The following is a 22,757-nucleotide window of genomic DNA, read 5'->3' on the forward strand; positions in this document are numbered from 1 at the left end:
GGGATGAAACCCACTTGTTCAGGATGAATAATTTTTTTGATGTGTTGCTGGATCCAATTTGCTAATATTTTGTTAAAGATTTTGGCATCTGTGTTCATCAGGGATATTGGCCTATAGTTTTCTTTCTTTGTAGTGTCTTTATCCAGTTTTGGAATTAGAATTATGCTGGTCTCATAAAATGAGTTTGGAAGTGTTTCATCTTCTTGGATTTTTCGGAATAGCTTGAGGAGAATGGTTATTAGATCTTCTCTGAATGTTCAGTAAAACTTCCCGTGAAGCCATCTGGGCCTTGTGAGGTATTTAATCATTAAAGTTGATATAACTCATGCACCAAGAGGTCGTTGGTTCAATTCCTGGTCAGGCTACATGCCCATTTTGTGGGCCCAGTCCCTGTGGGGGGCATGCAGGAGGCAGCCAGTTGATGTTCGCTCATGTTTCTTTCTCGCTTTTCCTCTTCCTTCCTCTCTTTCTGAAATCAATAAAGAAGAAAAAGACATTAAAGTTGATATAACCCTACCTTATATGATACATATATTAGAACTTTATATGTAACCGTTTCTCTGTCTTGTGTTTCTAAAGATGTAACTAAATTATTTAGGTAATTCTTAACTCTTTTAGAAAGCACAATTTTGATTTTGTTTTATTTTTAGCAGGAGAGAGAGAGAGGAAGGGGGTGCAGTGATAAGAGGGGTAGAGAGAAATATCAATTTGTTGTTTCACTTATTTATGCATTCATTGGTGATTCTTGTATGTGCCCTGACCAGGGATTGAATGCTCAACCTTGGCTTATCTGGACGGTGCGACACTAACAAACTGAGCTACCTGGCCAGGGTGAAAGCACAGTTTTAAGTTAGGAAATGATACCAAGCTCAAATCTTAGTTTTACTTTTATAATTTGCTTTTTTGGGGGCGGGGGATAACATACATTTCAATGTAACTCCTAATTTAAGAAAATTTATGAGAACATATGATGCTCTTTTTTTATAATTGGTTTATTTTTTTTATTAAGGGATAACTGACATATAATATTGTTAGTTCACGTACACAACATAATGTTTTGATATTGTATGTACTGCAAAATGATCACCATGGTATGTCTAGTTAACATCTGTTACCATACATAGTTGCAATTTTTTTGTTCTTTAGATAGGGATTTTTAAGATCTATTCTCATAGCAACTTTCAAATATGCAGTGCAATATTATTAACTATAGTCACCATGCTGTACATTATATTCCCATGACTTATTTATTTTATAACTGGAAGTTTGTACCATTGACCTATTTCACCCATTTTGTCCACCCCCCACACCTCTGACGATCAGCAATCTGTTCTTTGTATTTGTGAGGTTTTTCTGTTTTGTTTTATTTATTTATTTATTTTAAATTATGTATATAAATGTGATCATAGGGTATTTGTCTTTTTCTGTTTGACTTATTTCACTTAGTATAATGTCCTTAAGATCTATCCATGTTGTTGTAAATGCAAATTTTTCTTTTTTATGGCTTAATATTCCACTGTGAGTGTATATGTGTGTATATGTGTGTACATATGTATGTGTGTGTATAAATATGGGGTATATACACATATACCACTTTTGCTTTATTCATTTGACAATCAATGAATACTTAGCTTTTTTCCATATCTTGGCTATTGTAAATAATGCTGCAATGAACCTGGGAGTGCAGACATCTTTTTGAGTCAGTGCTTTTTTTTTTCTTTTCTTTAGATAAATACCAAGTAGTGGAATTGCTGAATATTATGGTAGTTCTGTTTTTAGTTTTTTGAGGAATGTCCACACTATTTTCTATAGTGACTGCACCAGTTTACATTCCCACCAACAGTACACAAGTGTTCCCTTTTCTGCACATCCTCACCATCACTTGTTATTTCTTATCTTTTTGATCACAGTCATTTTAACATGTGTGAGGTGATATCTCATTGTGGTTTTGATTAGCATTTCTCTGATGTTTAGCAATATTGAGCATCATTTCATGTACCTCTTGGCCATCTGTATGTCCTCTTTGGAAAAATGACTATTCAAATCTCATTTAAAAAAAATTTGTAATAATTTTATATTTATTGGGGTAACATTGGTTAGTTACATCATCTGTATACTCAGTTGTGTGCTCACTATCCAAAGTCAAATCATCTTCTGTCACCCTATATTTGACCACTTTTACCCTTTACCCTTCTTACTTCCCTCCTTTTGGTTATCATCATACTGTCTATGAGTTTTTTGTTTGTTTTTCTTGTCTGTTCATGTGTTGATTTCAGTTTTATATCTCTCATATGGATGAAATCACATGGTTCTTAACTTTTTATTTCTGACTTCTCTTAGCATGGTATTTTCAAAACCCATCCATGTTGTCATAAATGGCAATATTTCATTTTTTCTTATGGCTGAGTAGTATTCCATTATGTATATGTACCAAATGTTCTTTATCCGGTTATCTATCAAAGGACACTTTGTTTCCATGTCTTGGCCACTGTGAATAATGCTGCAATCAACATAGGGTGCACATATCTTTGCAAATAAAAGTTTTCAAATTTTTTTGGGTAGATATCTGTAAGAATGGTTGCTATGTCATATGTTAACTCTATTTTTAATTTTTTGAGGAGCCTTCATACCGTTTTCCACAGTGGCTCTAACAGTTTACATTCCCACCAGCAGTGAACCTCTCCAATACTTGTTATTACTTGTTTTGTTTTGTTTTCCCATTTTTTGTTCAGATAGAGTGGGAGGGAGAGAAAGTAAGAGAAACATGGACATGAAAGGGACACATCCAGTGGTTGCCACCCGCACGACCCAGCCAGGGCCAGGGACAAACTGCAACCGAGATATGTGCCCTTAGCAGAAACTGAACCCAGGTCTCTCTGGACTGTGGGCTGATGCTCTAACTGCTGAGCCAAACCGGCCAGGCTTTTTTTTTTTTTTATCCTCACCCGATGACATTCTTTTATTTTTTGTTCAGATAGAGTAGGAGGGAGAGAGAGGAAGGGAGAGATAAACATCGATATGAAAGGGACACATCGAGTGGCTGCCACCCACACAACTCAACTAGGGCTGGGGACAAATTGCAACCGAGGTATGTGCCCTTAGCGGGAACCGAACCCGGTCTCTCTGGACTCCAGGTCGATGCTCTAACCACTGAGTCAAACCGGCCAGGTCTTGTCTTGTTGATAATAGCCATTCTAACAGATGTGAAATGCTATCTCATTGTTGTTTTGATTTGCATTTCCCTAGTGGCTAGTGAGATTGGGCATCTTTTCATATATTTGTTGGCCATTTGTATGTCTTTTTGAGAGAGGTGTCCATGTCCTTTGCCCATTTTTTAATTGTATTGTATTGTTTGCTTTGTGTTGAGTTTTATGAGTTTTTTTTTATATCTTTTGGATATTAACTCTTTGTTGGAGCTGTTGTTTGCAAATATCTTCTCCTATTCAGTTAATTGCCTTTTTTGTTTGCTCTTTTTTTTTTTTGCTGTGCAGAAGCTTTTTAATATGATATGGTCCCATTCATTTATTTCTGCCTTTACTTCTCTCACCTTTTGGGTCAAATTCATAAAATTTTCTTTAAGACCAAGATCCATAAGTTTAATATTTATGTTTTCTTCTATGTAGTTTGTTGTTTCAGGTCTTTGATCTATTTTGAGTTAATTTTTGGATGTGGAGACAAGCAGTAGTCTAGTTTCATTCTTTTGCATGTAGCTTTCCAATTTACCCAGCACTATTCATTGAAGGGCTTTCTTTTCTCTATTATATGTTTTTGACTCCTTTGTTGAAAATTATTAGCCCATATACATGTGGGTTTATTTCTAGGCTTTCAGTTTTATTCCATTGGTCTGTGTATCTGTTTTTCTGCCAATGGCGTGCTGTTTTTTTTTTCCCCCTTTGTTAATCCTCACACAAGGATATTTTTCCATTGATTTTCTTTTTAGATAGATTGGGAGGGAAGGAGGGAGGAAGAGAGAGAAACATAGATGTGAGAGAGACACATTGATTGGTTGCTTCCCGCACAACCCCAACTGGGGACGGGGATCGAACCTGCAACCCCAGGTATGTGCCCTTGACCAGAATCGAACCCACAACCCTTCAGTCTGTGGGCAGATAGCATGCTGTTTTCATTTTGTTGCTTTGTAGTATAATTTGAAATCAGGGAATGTGGTACCTTTGGCTTTGCTCTTTTTTTCTCAGTATTGCTTTGGCTGTTCAGGGTCTTCTGTGATTTTGTACAAATCTAATGATTTTTGTTCTATTTCTTTTCTTTTATGGATTTTTAAAATATGTTTTTACTGATTTTAGAGAGAGCAGAAGGGAAAGGGAGAGAGAAACATCTATGTGAGAGAGAGACATGGATCGGCTGCCTCCCGCATGCCCTTTACAGGGGATTGAGCCTCAACCTGGGCATGTGCCCTGACCAGGAATCTAACCTTTTGGTACATGGGACGATGCTCCACCAACTGAGCCACAATGGCGAGGACTTATTCTGTTTCTTTAAAAAAAATGTCATTGGGATTTTGATGGGGATTGCATTAAGTATGTATATTGCTTTGGGTATTAAGGACATTTTAACTATGTTAATTCTTCTGATTCATGAACACAGACTATCTTTCCATTTATTGTGTCTTTTTCAATCTCTTTTAATAATGCTTTGTAGGTTTCAGTATGTAGGTCCTTCACATCCTTTATTATTTCTAGGTATTTTATTCATTTTGTTGCAATTGCATAAGGAATTATTTGTTCATTTCTTTTTCTGAAATTTCATTGCTAGTATATAGGAATGCAGGGGATTTTTGTACATTTATTTTGTATCCTGCTACTTTACTGTATTTGTTTATTGTTTCTAATAGTTTTTTTGTTTGTTTGGTTTTTGGTTCGGAGTCTTTAGTGTTTTCTGTATAAAAAATTAGGTCATCTGCAAAATGTGACAGTTTTACTTCTTCGTACCTAGTTTGAATGCCTTTTATTTCTTTCTCTTGCCTGATTGCTCTGGGTAGAACTTTTAGTACTATGTTGAGTAAGAGGGGTAAGAGTGGACATCCTTATCTTGTTCCTGATCTTAGAGGAAAAGCTTCAGTTTTTTCATCATTGAGTATGATATTAGCAGAGGGTTTGTCATATATAGCTTTTATTATATTGAGGTACTTTCTTCTATACTTACTTTATTGAGTGTTTTAATCATAAATGGATATTGTATCTTATCAAATGTTATTTCTGCATCTATTGATACGATATGATTTTTATTCTTTATTTTGTTAATGTGGTGTATTGAATTGATAGATTGATATATGTTGAATCATCCTTGTGCTCCTGGAATGAACCCCACGTGATTGTGATGTATTATTTTTTTAAAGTATTGTTATATTTTGATTTGCTAGTATTTTGTCTAGGGTTTTGACATCTGTTTTTATCAGAGATACTGGTCTTTAGTTTGTGTGTGTGTGTGTGTGTGTGTGTGTGTGTGTGTGTGATCCTTGTCAGGTTTGGTATTATCATGTTTATGTTGGCGTCATAAAATGAGTTAGGAAGTATTGTCTCTTTAACTTTTTGGAAGATTTTGAGAAGGATAGTTATCAAATCTTTTTTTTTTTTTTTTATCCTCACCCGAGGACATTTTTCCAATTTTTGTACAGATAGAGTGGGAGGGAGAGAGAGAGGGAGAGAGAGCGAGAAACATTGACGTGAAAGGGACACATCAAGTGGCTGCCACCGCACGACCAACCAGGGCCGGGGACAAACTGCAACCGAAGTACGTGCCCTTAGCGGGAACCGAACCTGGGTCTCTTCGGACCGCAGGCCGACGCTCTAACCGCTGAGCCAAACCGGCCAGGGCTCAAATCTTCTTTGACTGTTTGGTAGAATTCACTAGTGAAGCCCTCTTGTCCTGGATTTTGACTTTTTTGGGAGGTTCTTGATTGTCGTTTCAATTTCCTCACTGTTGGTAGGTCTATTGAGATTTTCCAGGTCTTTGTGATTCAATCTAGGAAAGTTATATATTTCTAGGGATTTATCTTTTTCTTCTAGGTTATTGAATTTGGTGGCATATAGTCTTTCATAGTATTCTTGTATGATCTTTTGTATTTCTCTGATGTCTAGTAACTTCTGACTGTTCAGATCTTCTATTCATTTTTAACTTGATTGTTACTGGGTTTTTTGCATTTAAGTTATGAGTTCTTTATATATTTTGGATATATAAACCCCTTAAGAGATATATGATTTTCAAATATTTTCTCTTACTGAGTAGATTGACTGTTTTATTTTGTTGATGGTTTTGTTTTTGTTTTTGCCATACAGAATACTTTTAGTTTAATTTTTACTTGTTGATTTTTGTTACTGTTGCCTTTGCTTTTGGCGTCAGATAAAAAATATCTCCAACACCAATGTCAAAGAGCTTAGCACCTCTTTTTTTCCCACTGAGTAAATCTTGTGTTTCAAATCTTACATTCAAGTCTTGAAATCATTTTGAGTTAATTTTTGAGGATGATGTAAGATAGTTGTCAAGTTTTATTAGTTTCTATGTGGCTGTCCAGTTTTGTCAGCACCACCTATTGAAGAGACTGTCCTTTCCTTATTCTAAATTCTTGGCTTCTTGTCATAAATTAATTGATAATATATGTGTGGATTTATTTCTGGGGTCCGTATTCTGTTTCATTGATCTGTGTATCTATTTTTCTGCCAGTTTCATACTATTTTGATTACTCTGGCTTTTTAATGTAGTTTGAAATCAGGAATTGTGATGGCTCCAGCTTTGTTCTTCTCCAGATTGCTTTGGCCATTTGGGTTCTTTTGTGGGTTCATACAAATTTTAGGAGTGTTTGTTCCATTTATTTGTGTCTTCCTCAATTTCTTTCATCAGTGTCTTATAGTTTTCATTGCACAGGACTTTCAGTACAGTGGTAAGTTTATTCCTAGATACATAATCCTTTTTGATGCAATTGTAAATGGGATCATTTTTAAATTTCTCTTTATCATAATTTGTTATTAGTATATAGAAACACAAATGACTTTTTTATATTGATTTGTATCTGGCACTTGACTGAATTTTGTTTATTAGTTCTAACAGGTTTTTGATGGAGTCTTTAGTTTTTTCTATATATAATATTTCATCTTCAAATAGTGACAGTTTTCTTTTTCCTCTCTAATATAGATGCCTTTTATTTATTTTTATTGCCTAATTGCTCTGGCTCAGACCTTCAATACTATGTTGAATAATAGTGGCAGGAGTGGTCATCCTTGTCTGTTTTTGATCTCAGGAAAAACTTTCAGCTTTTTACCATTGAATAGGGTGTTGGCTGTGGTCTTGTTATATATGACCTTTATTATATATCGAGGTACATTCCTTCTATGTCTGCTGTGTTGAGAGTTATCATAAATGGATGTTGACCTTTTTCAAATGCTTTTTCTACATCTGTTGAAACGATCGTATGGTTTTTATCTTTTATTTTGTTAATATGGTGTTTCACATTGACTGATTTGTAGATGTTGAAGCATCCTTGCATCCCTAAAATAAATCCCACTTTATCTTGGTATATGATTCTTTTAATGTATTGTTGAATTTGATTTGGTAATATTCTGTTGAGGATTTTTGCATATATGTTCACCAGGAATATTGCCTATATATTTTTGTGTGTGTGTGTGTGGTATCTTTGTCTGATCTTAGTATCAGGGTAAAGCTGCCCTCATAAAATGGATTGTGAAGAGTTCACTCCTCTTCTGTTTTGTTTTTTGTTTTTGGAGGAGTTTGAAAAGGATTGGTATTAATTCATCTTTGAATGTTTGGTAGAATTTACCAGGGAAGTTGTCTACTCCTGAACTTTTGTATGTTGGGACATTTTTAATTACTATTTTATTCTCCTTAGTAGTAATAGATCTATTCAGATTTTCTATTTCTTCACAGTCTTGGAAGGTTGTATGTTTTTAGGAATTTATCTATTTCTGCAAGGCTGTTTGGTTTCTTGGCATATCATTGTTTACAGTAGTCTCTTATAATCCTTTGTCTTTCTGAGGTATCAATTATAATTATAATGTCCATCAGGCTTTTTTTTTAAATATATGGAAGAGCTAACAAATGTATTATTTCCTAACCTGTCAGTAAGACATATAATAGGGCTTTTATTTGCACTCTAGTATTTTCTGGTCACTAACATTTGAAAATGCAATTATTCATGTTCATTTTTTTAGTTTTTTTGTCTTTATTTATTTATTTTTTTACCTAGTTATTGCGGAAATGTTTTCACAGAATACACAGTATGTTAATTTTCATTAAAAAGTATTCTCAACATTTCTGTTTTTCTTCTAAAGAACTGCACAGTGAATCCAATGGAAAGTATCCTGAAAAGAGTGAAGGATATTGGATACATCTTTAAAGAGAAATTTGCTAAAGCTGTGGGACAGGGATGTATAGAAATTGGATCACAGGTAACTCTAATTTTGATTACTGCTGATATATTTCAAATGCAACATCTATTCAGACTGTATAATTATTTTTATGGTGTTTGTCCAATAGTATAAAATACTGGCAGATTCTGTATCTTGGCTGCCCATGTATGCTGCTATTTATGGATAACTTTAAGGGAAAATGCCCCTTAGTCCTATAAAAACCAAAAATAAACATGCAGAAAATTTTAGAAAAACTGTAGAAATTTTAAAAAAATCAAGGAAGAAAAAAATATTTTAAATCTTTGATACTATTAAATATTTTTGCATATGCTTTGACCTCTACATTTAGGAATATTTATATATGCATATATTTGTAAGAGTATGGGCTCTGGATCAGAACCATCTGGTTCTACCATAGTGATCAGTCATTTAACTTCTCTGAAAATCAGGTTTTTATATTTGTTATGCTTTGTTGTGGCATTAATGAGGTAATAAAGATATATTTAAAAAAATTTTTTTCCCTTTTATTGATTTTAGAGAGAAACGAAGTGAGAGAGAGAGAAAGATAGAAATATCGATGAGAGAGAACATCAATTGGCCACCTCCTGCATGCCCCCTACCAGGGATCCAGCCTACAACCTGGGCATGTGCCCTGACCAGAAATCTAACCGGTTACCTCTATATTTGAAAATTGTATTCTACTATATACATTAGAGAGTTTATATTGCAATGCCATGAGTATTTTTTTTTTTATCCTCATCCGAGGACATTTTTCCACTTTTTGTTCAGATAGAGTTGGGAGGGGGGGGAGAGAGAGAGAGAAACATCAATGTGAAAGGGACACCTCAAGTGGCTGCCTCCCGCACAACCCCAACCAGGACTGGGGACGAATTGCAACCAAAATACGTGTCCTTGACTGGAATCGAACCACAACTCATTGGTCTAGGGGCCGACGCTCTATCTGCTGAGCCAAACCAGCCAGGGCAGCATGAATATTTTAAACAATTCTATTTAATTTTTTAATTGAATTCCTTGGGGCGATATTGGTTAATAGAATTATATAGGTTTCAGGGGTACAATTTTATAATACATCATCTGTATATTGTATTGTGTGTTTACTACCCAAGTCAAATCTCCTTCCCACATCGTTTATGCCCCCTTTACACTTTCCTACCTGCAATGTTCTTTTTGTTTGTATATGAAATTTATGCTCATAATTTGAGAAGAAGGATTATGGTTTGTGTGTGTGTGTGTGTGTGTGTCTGTCTGTCTGTCTGCCTGCCTGCATGTGTGTATCTCTAAAATTCGGTTATTCTTTGAACAAATGGGAACTAGTTATTAGGTTAAAACTTTTTGCTGATAAGATCAATAAAATGTGATTTTTGCCTTTGCCAGTTTTATGGACAGAGTTTGTTCTGTCAGTCCTAGACAGTTATCTTCAAAATACATGTTCTAGGTCACAAAAAAATATTGCATTGGTATATAGAAATACCAGGCACATAACATATTTTATATATATAATCTGTTGAATGGTATAGACTGAAGTGGAATTAATGAAAACAAAGACTTCCCTCTTGATAATTTATTGGGAATGTTAACTATCATTTAAGTCTTGAGTTTTAGATAAGCTAGCTTTTATGATCTCTTGGTAGTTACATTCCTAAGAAGGTTCAGAAGTGTGTTTTAAGAGAAAACTTTTAAAAAATCAAAGAAGTTTTAGCAAATAAAAAGAGTTCACCTTTAAAAAAATTGTTATTGTGATTTTCTAAAATAGTGAGATCTAATTATTTTTCTTTATTTGTAGCGATACAAACTTGGAGTTCGATTGTATTACCGAGTAATGGAATCCATGCTTAAATCAGTAAGTTGAAAAGAAAATAATAGAAAATAAATTCAGTGCCAAAATAAAAAAAAAGGTTTCAGTTAAACATTTTTTTTTTATGTTTTAGGAAGAAGAACGATTATCCATTCAGAATTTTAGGTAAATTTTATATTTTCAGTAAAAGAATTTCTTCTTTTTACAGAAGTAAGTGTTTCAAAATCGCTCTTTTCTTTTTCTTTTAGTAAACTGCTGAATGACAACATCTTTCATATGTCTTTGTTGGCATGTGCTCTTGAGGTTGTAATGGCTACATATAGCAGTAAGTTAAATTTTACTAAATGAACATTTTAGTTTAATTTAAAGTTAAAAAAACTTATCTAATGTGTGATGTGTTTTTTATGGAGGATGGGTGTCATTAAGAAATGCATATTTCAATCCAGTATATAGTGAAGACTGTAATTGGTCACCATAATTCATTTAACTGGCTTATATTCTGAATTATTTCAGGTCATTTTGGGAATAGCATTTCACTAGGCTTCTATTCTGGGCTATACTGAATCCAGGAGATGTACCTATTGAAATCCCTTTAAATACTTGGGAGATTGTAAAATGCAAAGGAATACTAAGGAGCTGCATCCCCTGATATGGAAGCACTGCTCTAGACTCTATATGTGATAAGGGTTGGAGCTAGAACCCGCTAGATAAACAGAAAGAGGCCACTGATGGTTTTTTGTAGTATAATTTTAAACATGTATTATTTTACAAGTAACATAAATGTTAAAAAATACTTTTCAAAAACAATATTCCTCTAAGGATACAAATACACAATAAAAGAGAAACTTAGTAAACAAGTATGAAAAACTGTGAGTCTTCATTAATAACCAAGAAATGGACATTTAAAAGAGATAACATTTTCTAAGCAATTAAATTAGCAAAATCTTAAAGAATCCTCTCCTCCCACCAAGTATTAATGAGATAGTTAAAATGGGTATGTTAATACATTGCTGGATTAGATATTAAACGTGTCCCTGATATAAAAAATTGATATAAGCTAGGAAACTCATGTGCACATACACTCGAAATTTTGAAACTATATCCTGGGAGTCTGTGGTCTCCAAAATAAAAAATTCTGTTCTAAATAAAAACTTTTGTTTAGTCTTTTATTGTGTTTTAACTTTTTTGTTTGATAAAATCTTCCATCCTAAAAATACATAGTTTAAGGCTTAACATTTTATACCTAAGTTACATTTTTTCTTTCATTTTTAGGAAGTACATCTCAGAATCTTGATACTGGAACAGATTTGTCCTTCCCATGGATTCTGAATGTACTTAATTTAAAAGCTTTTGATTTTTACAAAGTGATTGAAAGTTTTATCAAAGCAGAAGCCAACTTGACCAGAGAAATGATAAAACATTTAGAACGATGTGAACATCGAATCATGGAATCTCTTGCATGGCTCTCAGTAAGTAACTAGTTAAATAATTAAAGATATTTATATGCATACGGCATATTTGTTAGTGAGAGATACAAGTTAAAATTTACCTCAAGATCAAATATACAATTTAATGAATAATGTGATTTTAGTGTATAACCCAAGAATCAAGTAGAATATTAGAATGGAGTTTTCTTTTATTTGAATTCCCTCGACCATCTGATATAGCGATTTATTTAGAAAAAGCTTTTATTTTATTTTTATCTTTATTGTTAAAAATATTAGATGGCTCCCTTTTTTCCCCCCACTGACCCCCTCCTCCTCATCCCCCCCCCCCTTCACTGCACTATTGTCTTTGTCCATTGGTTATTCATATATGCATATAAGTTCTTTGGTTTATCCCCCCACCTTTCCCCTTTCCCTCTGAGGTTCCTCAGTCTGTTTCCTGCTTCCATGTCTCTGGATCTATTTTGTTCCTCAGATTTATTTTGTTCATTAGATTCCACATATAACTGAGATCATGTGATACTTGTCTTTCTCTCACTGGCTTATTTCGCTTAGCATAATATTCTCCAGGTCCCTCCATGTTGTCTCACAGGGTAAGAGACCCTTCTTTTTTACAGCTGCATAGTATTTCTGTCTTTCTTTTTTTCTAAATGGAGAAAACAAGATCAGAGAGAAGGGTGCATAGTATTTCATTGTGTGAATGTAGCATAGCTTTTTTATCCATTCATCTACTGATGGATACTTGGTCTCTTTCCAGATCTTAGCTATTGTAAATAGTGCTGCTATGAACATAGGGGTGCATATATTCTTTCTGATTGGTGTTTCAGAATTTCTAGCAGTGGGATACATTCCTAGCAATGGGCTGGATCTCTGGGTCAAGTGGCAGTTTCATTTTTAATTTTTTAAGGAAACTCCATGCTGTTTTCCACAGTGGCTGCACCAGTTTGCTCTCCCACCAGCAGTGTACTAAACTGCCCTTTTTTCCACATCCTCACCAGCATTTGTTGTTTGTTGATGGTAGGAAAAGCTTTTCTTAAAGCATGGCACTGTAAAACAAAGTTTAATTCTTTAAAGTATGGCAGTAATTTATTTAAAACAGAGGTGTCATGTTTGAAAATTTAAATGTCTGCTCTTAAATTCTAACAAAATGATAAAAATTTTGAGATTATTGTATTTAGATGATTTAAAAGTGCAATTTTTTAGTTCAGTTTAGTTGGATTTTTCCTATTGTTAAAAATAGTCCAAAAATCTGTGCTATTGTTCAATTATCATTATATTTTATAGCATTATAGATAAGGCACAAGTCATATTCTCTAGATATTCTATTAACATATAAGCTTCTGAGAAGGTTTTGTGGCATCTTTAATGTGGTAATAGTAAAATATTTGAAGTTCTTCTATTATCCTCTTTAAATGCTCCTCTGAGTACTCTTCCTGGTATCCCATTGTTACAAGGTTTTTCCACTCCAGCTAGTGAAAATCAGAACTCTTCCTGGCCCTGTATCAGCTCCTGGAATGGTTCTACTTTTTCCAATGGTTCTTTCCCTGGCTGTGGGTACTTTCCTCATATGAATGCACTGATCTATACTCAGCTGAAGACTTAAGAGTAACCCTCTGAAGACCCCTGTAGCTCTCTCTTTTCACCTCTCTCCTTTCTATTTAACTCTTACTTCTCTGGTATTCTGTTCAGCTAATGTTAGCTGTCTTGGCTTCCTTGAATTCTCAACTCTGTTTCCTCAACCAGGGAGACCATTAAGCTCTATTTCAGTTTGTCCTACTTGCACTGTAGCTTGGGAACACTCTCTGGACTGTAAGCTAAGGCAATGGTGGGGTTTACCATTTGGTTTTTTCTCTCAGGGATTACTGTTCTATTCTGCCTATTGTTCAGTGTCTGAAAGCTATTGTTCCATTTATGTTGTTTGACTTTGTAGTTGTTTAAGACAAATTAATCTCTGCATCATCATCATGACTGGAAGAGTTATATATAGTATTTAGTGATTCATAAACTATTTCTAACTATATCTATACTTAAAGAACATTTATGGAATCATTTCTGTTTTCCTATATTAGATGCATTCTGTCTTCTGAATAATACTGTTCAGAGGACTACTTACTATATGGAAAACATGGAAGTACTAGGTATTAACTGTTTTCTTATATTAAGTTTTAATAAGTCATAAGAAAGTTGAGTCTCCTTTAAATGTTGTCAAATATAGCCAACTCATTAAATTGGATTCCGTCACCCTGGCTGGTTTGGCTCAGTAGTTAGAGCATCGGCCTGTGGACCAAGGAGTCGAAGGTCCGATTCCCGTCAAGGGCCATACCTCAGTTGTGGTTCTTCCCAGGCCCTGGTTGGGTTCGTGTGGGAGGCAACCAGTCAGTGTGTCTCTGTCACATTGATGTTTCTCTCTCTCTCCCTCCCTCCTACTCTGTCAGAAGAGAAACAGAAAAATATCCTCAGATGAGGATTAAAAATAAATAAATTGGATTGTCATACTATTTTTCTGTAGTCACCAAACATTAGCAAATTTCTTAATTTAATTATGCCAATATTTGGTCAAAGAGCTTTTATAGAAGAAAAGATTAAAATATAAATTATTATTTTTTTCACTATTTTTCCAAAGTTTAAATGAAGGCCTATTTTATATATCACTACAGTTGTAATGAATAGCTTTTTTTTTGCAAACTTATAAAAAATATTTTAAGCTTCTTTGGTGTTCTTTTGAAATGTCAAAAGGGAACATGACAGGAAGTGAACACAAAAGGGAGAAAAGCCTGTGGCTTTGAAAAAGCCCCAAAGGATATCTGTTGTATATTTGTGTGGTGGATAATTAACCTCTGGTGCACTTTGCACAGAAGTTTTAGTATTTACCATTAGACATTGTTTTTACAGAATGTTAAATTTACTAAGAGCTGTTTCAGGAAGGTAGGTGAATTGTAAGGTAATGATTAAGCTATATTTAACACTTTAAAAAATATGGATAAATGCAATGAAGTAATATGATGCTATAAATTATATTTATACAACCATGATTCTATATGAGAAATGTTTTATGTTGGGTTTTTAAAAGCTCCTCAGGAGTTATATAAAATAATCATATATTTATTTTTTGCCAACAAGAGGAAACATTTTATTTATTTTTAAATCTGATTGTTTCTGAAAATATAGGTAAGGCTTTATAACCTTTTTCACTCTGACCAATGTGTTCCTTGCCCTTAAGTCTCACAACCTAGCTAGTACATTCCCAAGAGATTTAGGAGACTTGATTTTACCATTTAAAACTTAATTATTTTATTTTGTTCTAAATACAACTTTGCTTCCCAATATTTGTATTTTTATATTACTTTTCAAGTCATCAAGGTTGAATACTGAGCATTTTTTCCATCTTTTTCTCTATGGTCAGGTACAAGTCTTGTAATTTGAAAACAAAAATCAACAACACTTTATCATGTCTCTTTTATTTACATTTCCCTAGATTAGATCATCATCATTTTACATTTAACCTACTATTATAAGCTCCTGTTTGGTCTCCCAGCTTTCATACTATTCTCTACTTTTTATACTTTGGTACCAAGTTAATCTTTCTAAATGCTTATTCCTATTCAAGAACCTATAATGGATCCCCACTGCCATTCAGAAAAATTTAGCCTCTCTGCTCTAGTTGAGATTATCTGTCCCTGCTTATCTTTCCAGAAAGCCTTACTTCCCCTATTCCTCAAACACTTACTATAGCCAGACAGTTCTATAGCCAGACAGTTCTTTCATCTGTGGAGCAAACATGGAATCAGAGGACCTGGCTTTAGGTCCTAGCTTTTTTATGTACAGGAAATGTCTTTGTGTCTTAGTTTCTTGCTTTGTAAATTGAGACAGACCAACATTTGGGCCCTTTTAGCTCAAATATTTTATGTTTCTACAAACCTATTTAGATGTTAAGAATTATTTGCCACTACTGAATGTGGATCCAAATTCCTTTGGATTGCTTCATGATTTATGAAATATTGGAGAAAAAAAATTTTTTTAAATGGTAATACAGAGGTCTCTTTTCCCTATTCTCCTTTAACTCAGTTCTTCCTAATTCTCCTTGGACATAGCTGATATTCTGTACAACAAATATTTTACAGGAATTATACTTGCCCCTATGAAGTACGTAATGATGTAGGCAATAGCCTAGCCTTGAAGGAGCTTGGTATCTAGTAGAAAAGTAAATCACTGTGTTACACCATAAAATAAGCTATGAGAGTCCATGAAGAGACTGATTATATGTGGATGGGAGAGGACTTGCACAGGTGTGGAAATGTAGAAAGACACAGAATTAGTAAAGCCTGGAATGAGGCATGTAAGGGGGAAATCATGTCTCAGCACAGGCAATGGTAGATGCATATTAATTTAAGACTTAAGTTAGTCTTAAAAGGTATAGAGTTTTTAACCTTGTTAAAAATGGGAAGCTAGCTCTATTGGTAAATGAGATATTTTTCCAAAGATAATATTGTGAATAATTTTGTGCACTAATTTTTTTAAAGTGGGTTTTTTTTTAGGGAAATGTTTTTGAAATAGAATGCATACTTTGTCTTCTTCAACAGAGGATATTTAATTTTACTTTTAGTTTTTGAGCAAGGGACATCATTACAAACATTATATTATTTGTGAGCTGGTATCCCATTTGCCTCTGGAGAATATTGTCCTCTATTTCTACTGTTTTAGTTTTAGTTTTTTTCTGCCTTTCCTCTCTCTTTCCCTGTGCATTATTATTTTTCAGTGTATTTTTCAGATTTTACTAGTCCACAATACCTGCTCTAAGTTGCTCTCCTAGTCTCATGAAATCAATATGCACTGTTGTAAATGCCCTTTGTCCTTCTGGGTTTTTGGCATAATTATCTTGACAAAGTTTCTTTCTTCCAGGGTGAAGGTTTCAAACTTTAATATCTGTAGGAATCACCTGGAGATCTTGTTAAAATACAGATTTTTATCAAGCAATTCTAGGGTGGTGCTTGAGAGTCAGCATCTCTAACAAGCTTGATGGTGCTAGCCTGTGGGCCACTCTACAGAGGAGCCAGTTTCTGGATGACTGTAAAGCTCTTACATTATAGGGCTTTAATGTGAAATAGTCTATTGGTTCTTTATAGTAACTGTGCAAAGTAGAAGATATAGGTATGATTCCAGTTTTGCATATGAGGAAAGAGAACTCAGAATCCCTATGAAGTGCTCCTGTCATTGTGCCACATTATTTTTGTTAAATCATTCATATTGTTTTTATTACCACTGTAACATCAAGTAAAGCACGTGGAACAGTATAAAATGCAACAATATAAATTGTAAGTTAATTTTATTCTAAGTGAAAAAATAATATATGTATTTTTAAATCTTGAGTAGTAAGGTGAGTGTTTTGCCTCAGAGCTGATCAATGATAGGAAGGGGAACAAGTACCATTTGTTAACCAGCTCCTTTTTGCAGTACACTGGTACTATTCTCAAGAAGAAATGATTAAAAGAAGACTTTACAAAAAAGAGCAAACTATATTTTAAAGGGAAGTACTAGTGTGCAAATATATTTTATTCATGCAACTTTCACAAATGAGATTTTAACTTAAGTGTTTTTAGAATATATAATTTAGGGTTGATGAAATTAAGTATTTGAATCATCTTTCAAGGAGATTGAAGGGAGGGATGAGAATAAAATGAAATGGAAAGCTAGGTCTGTTTCCATAGATTGATATGGTAGAACTGAGTTTTCTCTCAGTTTTTAATTAAAGATTTCAGGTATGCCTAAATTCTTCTATAAGAATAAAAAATGTAAAGCCTGAAAAGTGAAAATAAAGGAAGGCAGTACCTTAGAAATAAAATTTTTGATAGTGACCTTGTGTTCTACTAGTGAACTAATTTAGAGTTAAGAAATATAGATATGCAGAACAATTAAATTAAGGATAAGAACTTAGTTCACAGAAATAATTAACCACTGAAATGTAAATAGACGATTGCTTTAAAAAGAATTTAAACTCAATTTAATAAAATAACAGTATCTTCAAAATTGTTAAGGACCAATGAAGCGTTAGTGGTTTTTTATGTGGTTCCTCATATATTAAAAAACAAAATCCAAACAAACTGAAATAGCTGTTATGAATTAATGCAAGTCTTGTATTAAATAGTTAATGTGAGTTTGAGTTCTTCATCCAGATCTGTTTATGGTTTTAAACATAAAACCATATGTCTAATTCTTTGCTTCAGTGCCTTCTTGTTCTGAACTCCATGTTTGATGTCTCAGTCTTTTCTTTTCTCTAAGCATTTACCTCCTTCTTTAATCTTTAGAACACTCGGACACACGAAAAATTGCTAGAGTTCATTGTGGAGGAGGAGTATTTATGACTTGTCCATTCATGTCTCCCTTCCTTCTTCCCCAATGTTCATGCTGTACATTTTCCTTGTTCATGAATTGGCACAGAGACTAAAGAAATTCAAGCATAGAAAAAAAATATCCTCCCTCAGAAGAGGGGGTGGGGGGGTGGGGGGGTGGGAAGAGATAAACCACAGAACTTACATGCATGTATGCATGACCAATGGACATGGACAACTAAGCCGGGGAGGGGGCGGGGGTGGGGTGGGGTGGGGTGGGGGGTGCCAATGGGGTAAAAAGGTAAAATATCTGTAACAAAAAAATTCATAAAAAAAAAAAGAAAAAAATATCCAACTCAGAAATATCTTTTAGGTAGCTCATAGAAACATGCTTTAGGAAACTGTGCTTATAAAAGCTATCACTGGTATACTTCTTGGAATCTTTCCTGGTCCTGCATCAGAATGACTCTTGATTATGCATATGACATTTTAGCGTAGAAATCATAAGAGTTAATATTTTTGCAGGTGTCCTGTTATAGTCACTGTTAAAAGTGCTGAAATGTATTAACTCATTTATTTTTCACAACCCTGTGAAATATATGCTATCATTATCACCATTTCACAGATGAAGAAACTGAGGCACTAAGAAATTGAGAAAGTTTCCCTTGTTCACAAAGCTAAGTTGATGGCAAAGTCAGGCTGTCTAGTTTCAGGCACTGGTCTTAACCTCTGTGCTGCCTCTGGGGGTGTTTATTTACTGTTGAGTATATGCACCATTGTGATTAGTTTCTTTATTCATGCTTTCTCTGTGCCGCTATGCTGTATAGCAAAAGAAGCCTGAACTTTAGAGTCACCAAGTCTTATTTAATCTTCACAGAAGTAAACATTGCTAACTCTATTTTAAAATAAGGAAAGTTGAGGTTCAGAGGTGTCATGTAACTTGTTTTGATGTGATCCTGAGCAACCTGTTTCTGTATCTCATGTTTTCTTGTCTGTAAAATGGAGATAATAATACATTTCCGAGTTGTTTTGAGGAATAAACGAATGTCTATGAGAATGGTACATTTTAGAAACATCACAGTGGTTAGTTTCCTTCACTTCATCCCTTTTCCTGTAATGTAGAGATTTCTTAAGAGAACTGAGAATACAGTTAAATGGTATTGGATCCGTTTATCCCAGCTTACTGTAAATATATAGAATTTTTCTCTTTCCTTGAGATGTCCCTCTGTCATTTCTTTCTCAAACATGGAAAAAGTTCAGGGAATAAAAGGTGAACTCCAGCATTGTTAAATGTGAGCAGTGTTCGCTGTTTCATTGTAGCTAGAATTTGTTATATTGCTTTAGTTATGAAGCATGCAGTAATTACCCCCAGGTCAGTGTTTGTTAATTATTAATTATTCAAGTATGAACAAGAAGGGAGATAGCTCAGATATATCCTCTGTACTTAGTCTGTGGGAGGGGAAGCACTTGTGCTGTGGTTAGGAGGGCGTTCTACATCATGATGTTAGAAAATTACTTGAATATAGTCCTAGAATTTTCAGTCTCTACACTTGTGGTCATATCCTAACTGTAATAGTGAGGAAGGGCTCTGGAACATGGATGTGCAAGAAACATAGAGTAGAAGTATCTTATGAGATATCTATTCTGATTAATGTAGTTTCTGAATTTCTGAAGCAAATTGAGGCTGTTATTTATTAATGAGTTTAGTAAGATTTTAGAGTCACTCTAGTGCAATTATTCTTAAATCATCTAAGTTCATTTACCTTTACTTATGAAATAGAACCAACTTTTTAACATTTATCTTTTACAAATATTTATGGCTTGTTTTTAAAACTCTGAACTGTCATAACTTAGTTTTAAAATGCATGTGAGTGTTGTGTGTTTTTATCAGTTTACTTACTGGTTCTTAATATTCTCCACTATTGTCAGAAATGACCAAATATCAAAAGTATTTTTGGTATCTTCCTGTAAGTGCTAGATTTAGAACATGATAACGAAATGTAGAATAGGAAACAGCTATATTTGTTTCTTTTTATAAAACCTTTTCTATTTTTGCTAAGTTTCAGTGTTTCTTACCTTCAGTAAATAGGGCATAATTTCTTTTTAAGATTTTGATTATACGCTTCAAGAATTTTTCAAAGACTAAACATAAATCTTTCTTGCTGTCTTTTAAGTATTTTTTTTTTTTTGAGTTTAGTATCTGGTCATTTTTTTATCTTTATTAATATCTGGTCATACTTATTCTTTCCATGTTTTAAGATAATTTAACTGTCTACAAGTGTTTTCATTTACTTATTTAGTAATGCAGGCTTTTATAATTTGTTTTGTCTTTGATATTTTTTCTTCTAAATATTAAAATGAGAGAGGTGGAGAAGTAAAATGACTTGTCTGTTACTTATAATTGAGTCATAAACAAAAATGAACATAGGGTTCCCTAATCCAATGCCAAACTCTTTAAAATATAAACTTATTCGTGAAAATTACAAACTTTTGCATTATCCCTGTGATAGGCACATTGGACACTTTTAATACTAGGTACTTTTAGACCAGGATCTAACCCACATATTTAAATAAGGTTTTTTGAAAGCAGACTTTTCTAAAGTTCAGTTTCAGATCAAGAATAAATGGTCTGGATGGATGAAGATGGGTAAAAATTGCCATGATAATGCAAAAATTATATCTCTGACTTTTGTAATTATTTGTCTAGGAACAACTCTATAATTTCTTCTAGACAAACTATTTATACATGTCCTTTTCTATTTTTTAATACATGTCCATTTTTTCCCTCCTTGAGTAGCTAAGATTATATTGAATTATATGTATTTCAGTCCAAAGAAGTCTTTTGGGACCACAACACAAAGTATAACAATTTTGTCCAGCAATTTGAAACCAGTTATTTTGGTCATAAGCAAAAATTACATATGGGCCAAAAGGTGTAATTTTTTAATGCACTGTTTTAAGTAGTGTTTATTTATATTTAAATAAATTGCTCCTGCTTTATCGAGTACTATACATAAAATCCTTTTTGCTTAAAAGCATATTTTAGTTCAATGTTGTTTTACACTCATGTAATTAAAAGTTCTTTATTTTAAAATAAACAATTGTAATAAAGTGATTCATAGGTTTTTATGCCCTATTAAAAATATGAGCTAAATTTTAATTGGTTAAATAATTAGAAATTTATCATATTTTAGAGAAAACTAACTTGAAGGTTAAGTTCATAATATAAGGATTTGCTTTGTTTTGATGAAAAATCCTTATGCATATTATTTATTAAGATCAGTAAAACAGTTTATGTAATATACTTTTTCTTATGTAACTTAGATGTGCAGTTGCTTTAAAAAAGAGAATATTTCTGGTTCAGAAAAGCAAAGTGACCACGTACCTTTACCTCGGTTTCTTCCTCGAACTCTAGAAAAGTGACAGAAAAGAAAAAACAAAACAAAACAAAAACACATGGGGTTCTGAAGCAAAATTGAGGCTGTTATTTATTAGTGAGTTTAATAAGATTTTAGTACTGAGATTCTGAATTGGAAAAACTATGGAGGGAAGCTGAGGAATTGATTCAGTTTTTAGAATAAAAATCCAATAAATGAGGAGTATATTGATGGATACAACAAAGTAGAGAAAACGACAGCTCTGAAATACACACAGGAAAGGGCTCTAGTGGAAGTGGAAGACAGTCTCCAAGGCCAAAGTAGCAGGTACAGGGAGTGGGGCAGTAATCAGAAGAGTTTTCTTAAGTGCTGGCTGCCAGTGGCTCTCAAACTTTAGCATATATCAAAATCGCCTGGAGGCCTTGTTACAACACAGATTACAGCTTTCTGGGGGCCAACCTTAAAGTTTCTGGGGGTGGGGGAGTCCTAGAATGTGTATTTCTAACATGATGCTGATACTGCTTGTCTGGAACCTACATTTTAACTATTATGCATTTGAGAACTACTGATCCAATGAAACACCTGGGCCAGTCCCCCAGTATCACTCTGCTAGCCTATAAGAATTAGGAAAATGTGTCTCCTTCATACTAATGAATTAGGAAAAAAACACCCCTTTGGACACACGCACCCTAGGCTTGGTGTACAGAGTTAAGGCTGAAGCCTTGTGCTTTTGTGCAGTGCACAAACTACTATACAAATACATGCCTGGCCCCACCCCAACTTTTGTGTCTATGTACACAGAGCTAAGGCTTCCTGCTCATGCTGCAAAAGAAGCAGAATAGAAATTAAGATAAATCCAGACTTCTGTCACATACTTGAAGAAAGAGAAAAAAAAAGAGAACTAGGAAAGGTAATTCCGCTTAAGAGGGAAATATAACAAACTACTGTGTTGCTAGGTTTATTACCCTTATTTTGGTATTTTGGGACACTTCAGTTCAACATCTATTTATTCATCTCTAAAAGAAAGACCAGAGAGCCCTGGCCAGTTTGGCTTAGCGGTTGGAGCATCGGCCTGCAGACCAGAGAGTCCCAGGTTCGGTTCCCACTAGGGGCACGTACCAAAAAATAATAAATAAATAAAAGATTAGAGAAAATGATAACTAAAAAAAAAAAAAATAACAGGTCCAGTTGGTGTGGCTCAGTGGTTGAGCGTCGACCCTTGCACCAAGAGGTCACTGGTTTGATTCCTGGCCAGGACACATGCCCAGATTGTGGGCCTGATCCCCAGTGGGGGGCATGCAGGAGGCAGCCAATTGTTGTTCTCTCTCATCGATTTTCTCTTTCCCTCTCATTTCCGCTCTCTCTAAAATCAAGAAAGGAAAAAAAAATAATAATAAAAATAAATAAATAAA

General features: G+C 34.0%; 1 protein-coding gene across 12 annotated transcripts in view; it reads left to right on the forward strand.

Annotated features, from left to right (window-relative positions):
* The window catches only part of RB1 (RB transcriptional corepressor 1), a 191,783-nt gene that overhangs the window by 93,114 nt on the left and 75,912 nt on the right, over positions 1–22,757 (forward strand). For all 12 annotated transcript variants that reach the window (XM_036249863.1, XM_036249859.1, XM_036249860.1 and 9 more), the window contains 5 exons: positions 8,304–8,420; positions 10,186–10,242; positions 10,331–10,362; positions 10,446–10,522; positions 11,470–11,666. In XM_036249863.1, coding sequence (XP_036105756.1) covers positions 8,304–8,420; positions 10,186–10,242; positions 10,331–10,362; positions 10,446–10,522; positions 11,470–11,666 — 480 coding nt within the window. The remainder of the gene's footprint in view (positions 1–8,303; positions 8,421–10,185; positions 10,243–10,330; positions 10,363–10,445; positions 10,523–11,469; positions 11,667–22,757) is intronic.

The sequence above is a fragment of the Molossus molossus genome, unplaced genomic scaffold, assembly GCF_014108415.1.
Source record: "Molossus molossus isolate mMolMol1 unplaced genomic scaffold, mMolMol1.p scaffold_m16_p_9, whole genome shotgun sequence".
NCBI classification, from domain to species: Eukaryota; Metazoa; Chordata; class Mammalia; order Chiroptera; family Molossidae; genus Molossus; species Molossus molossus.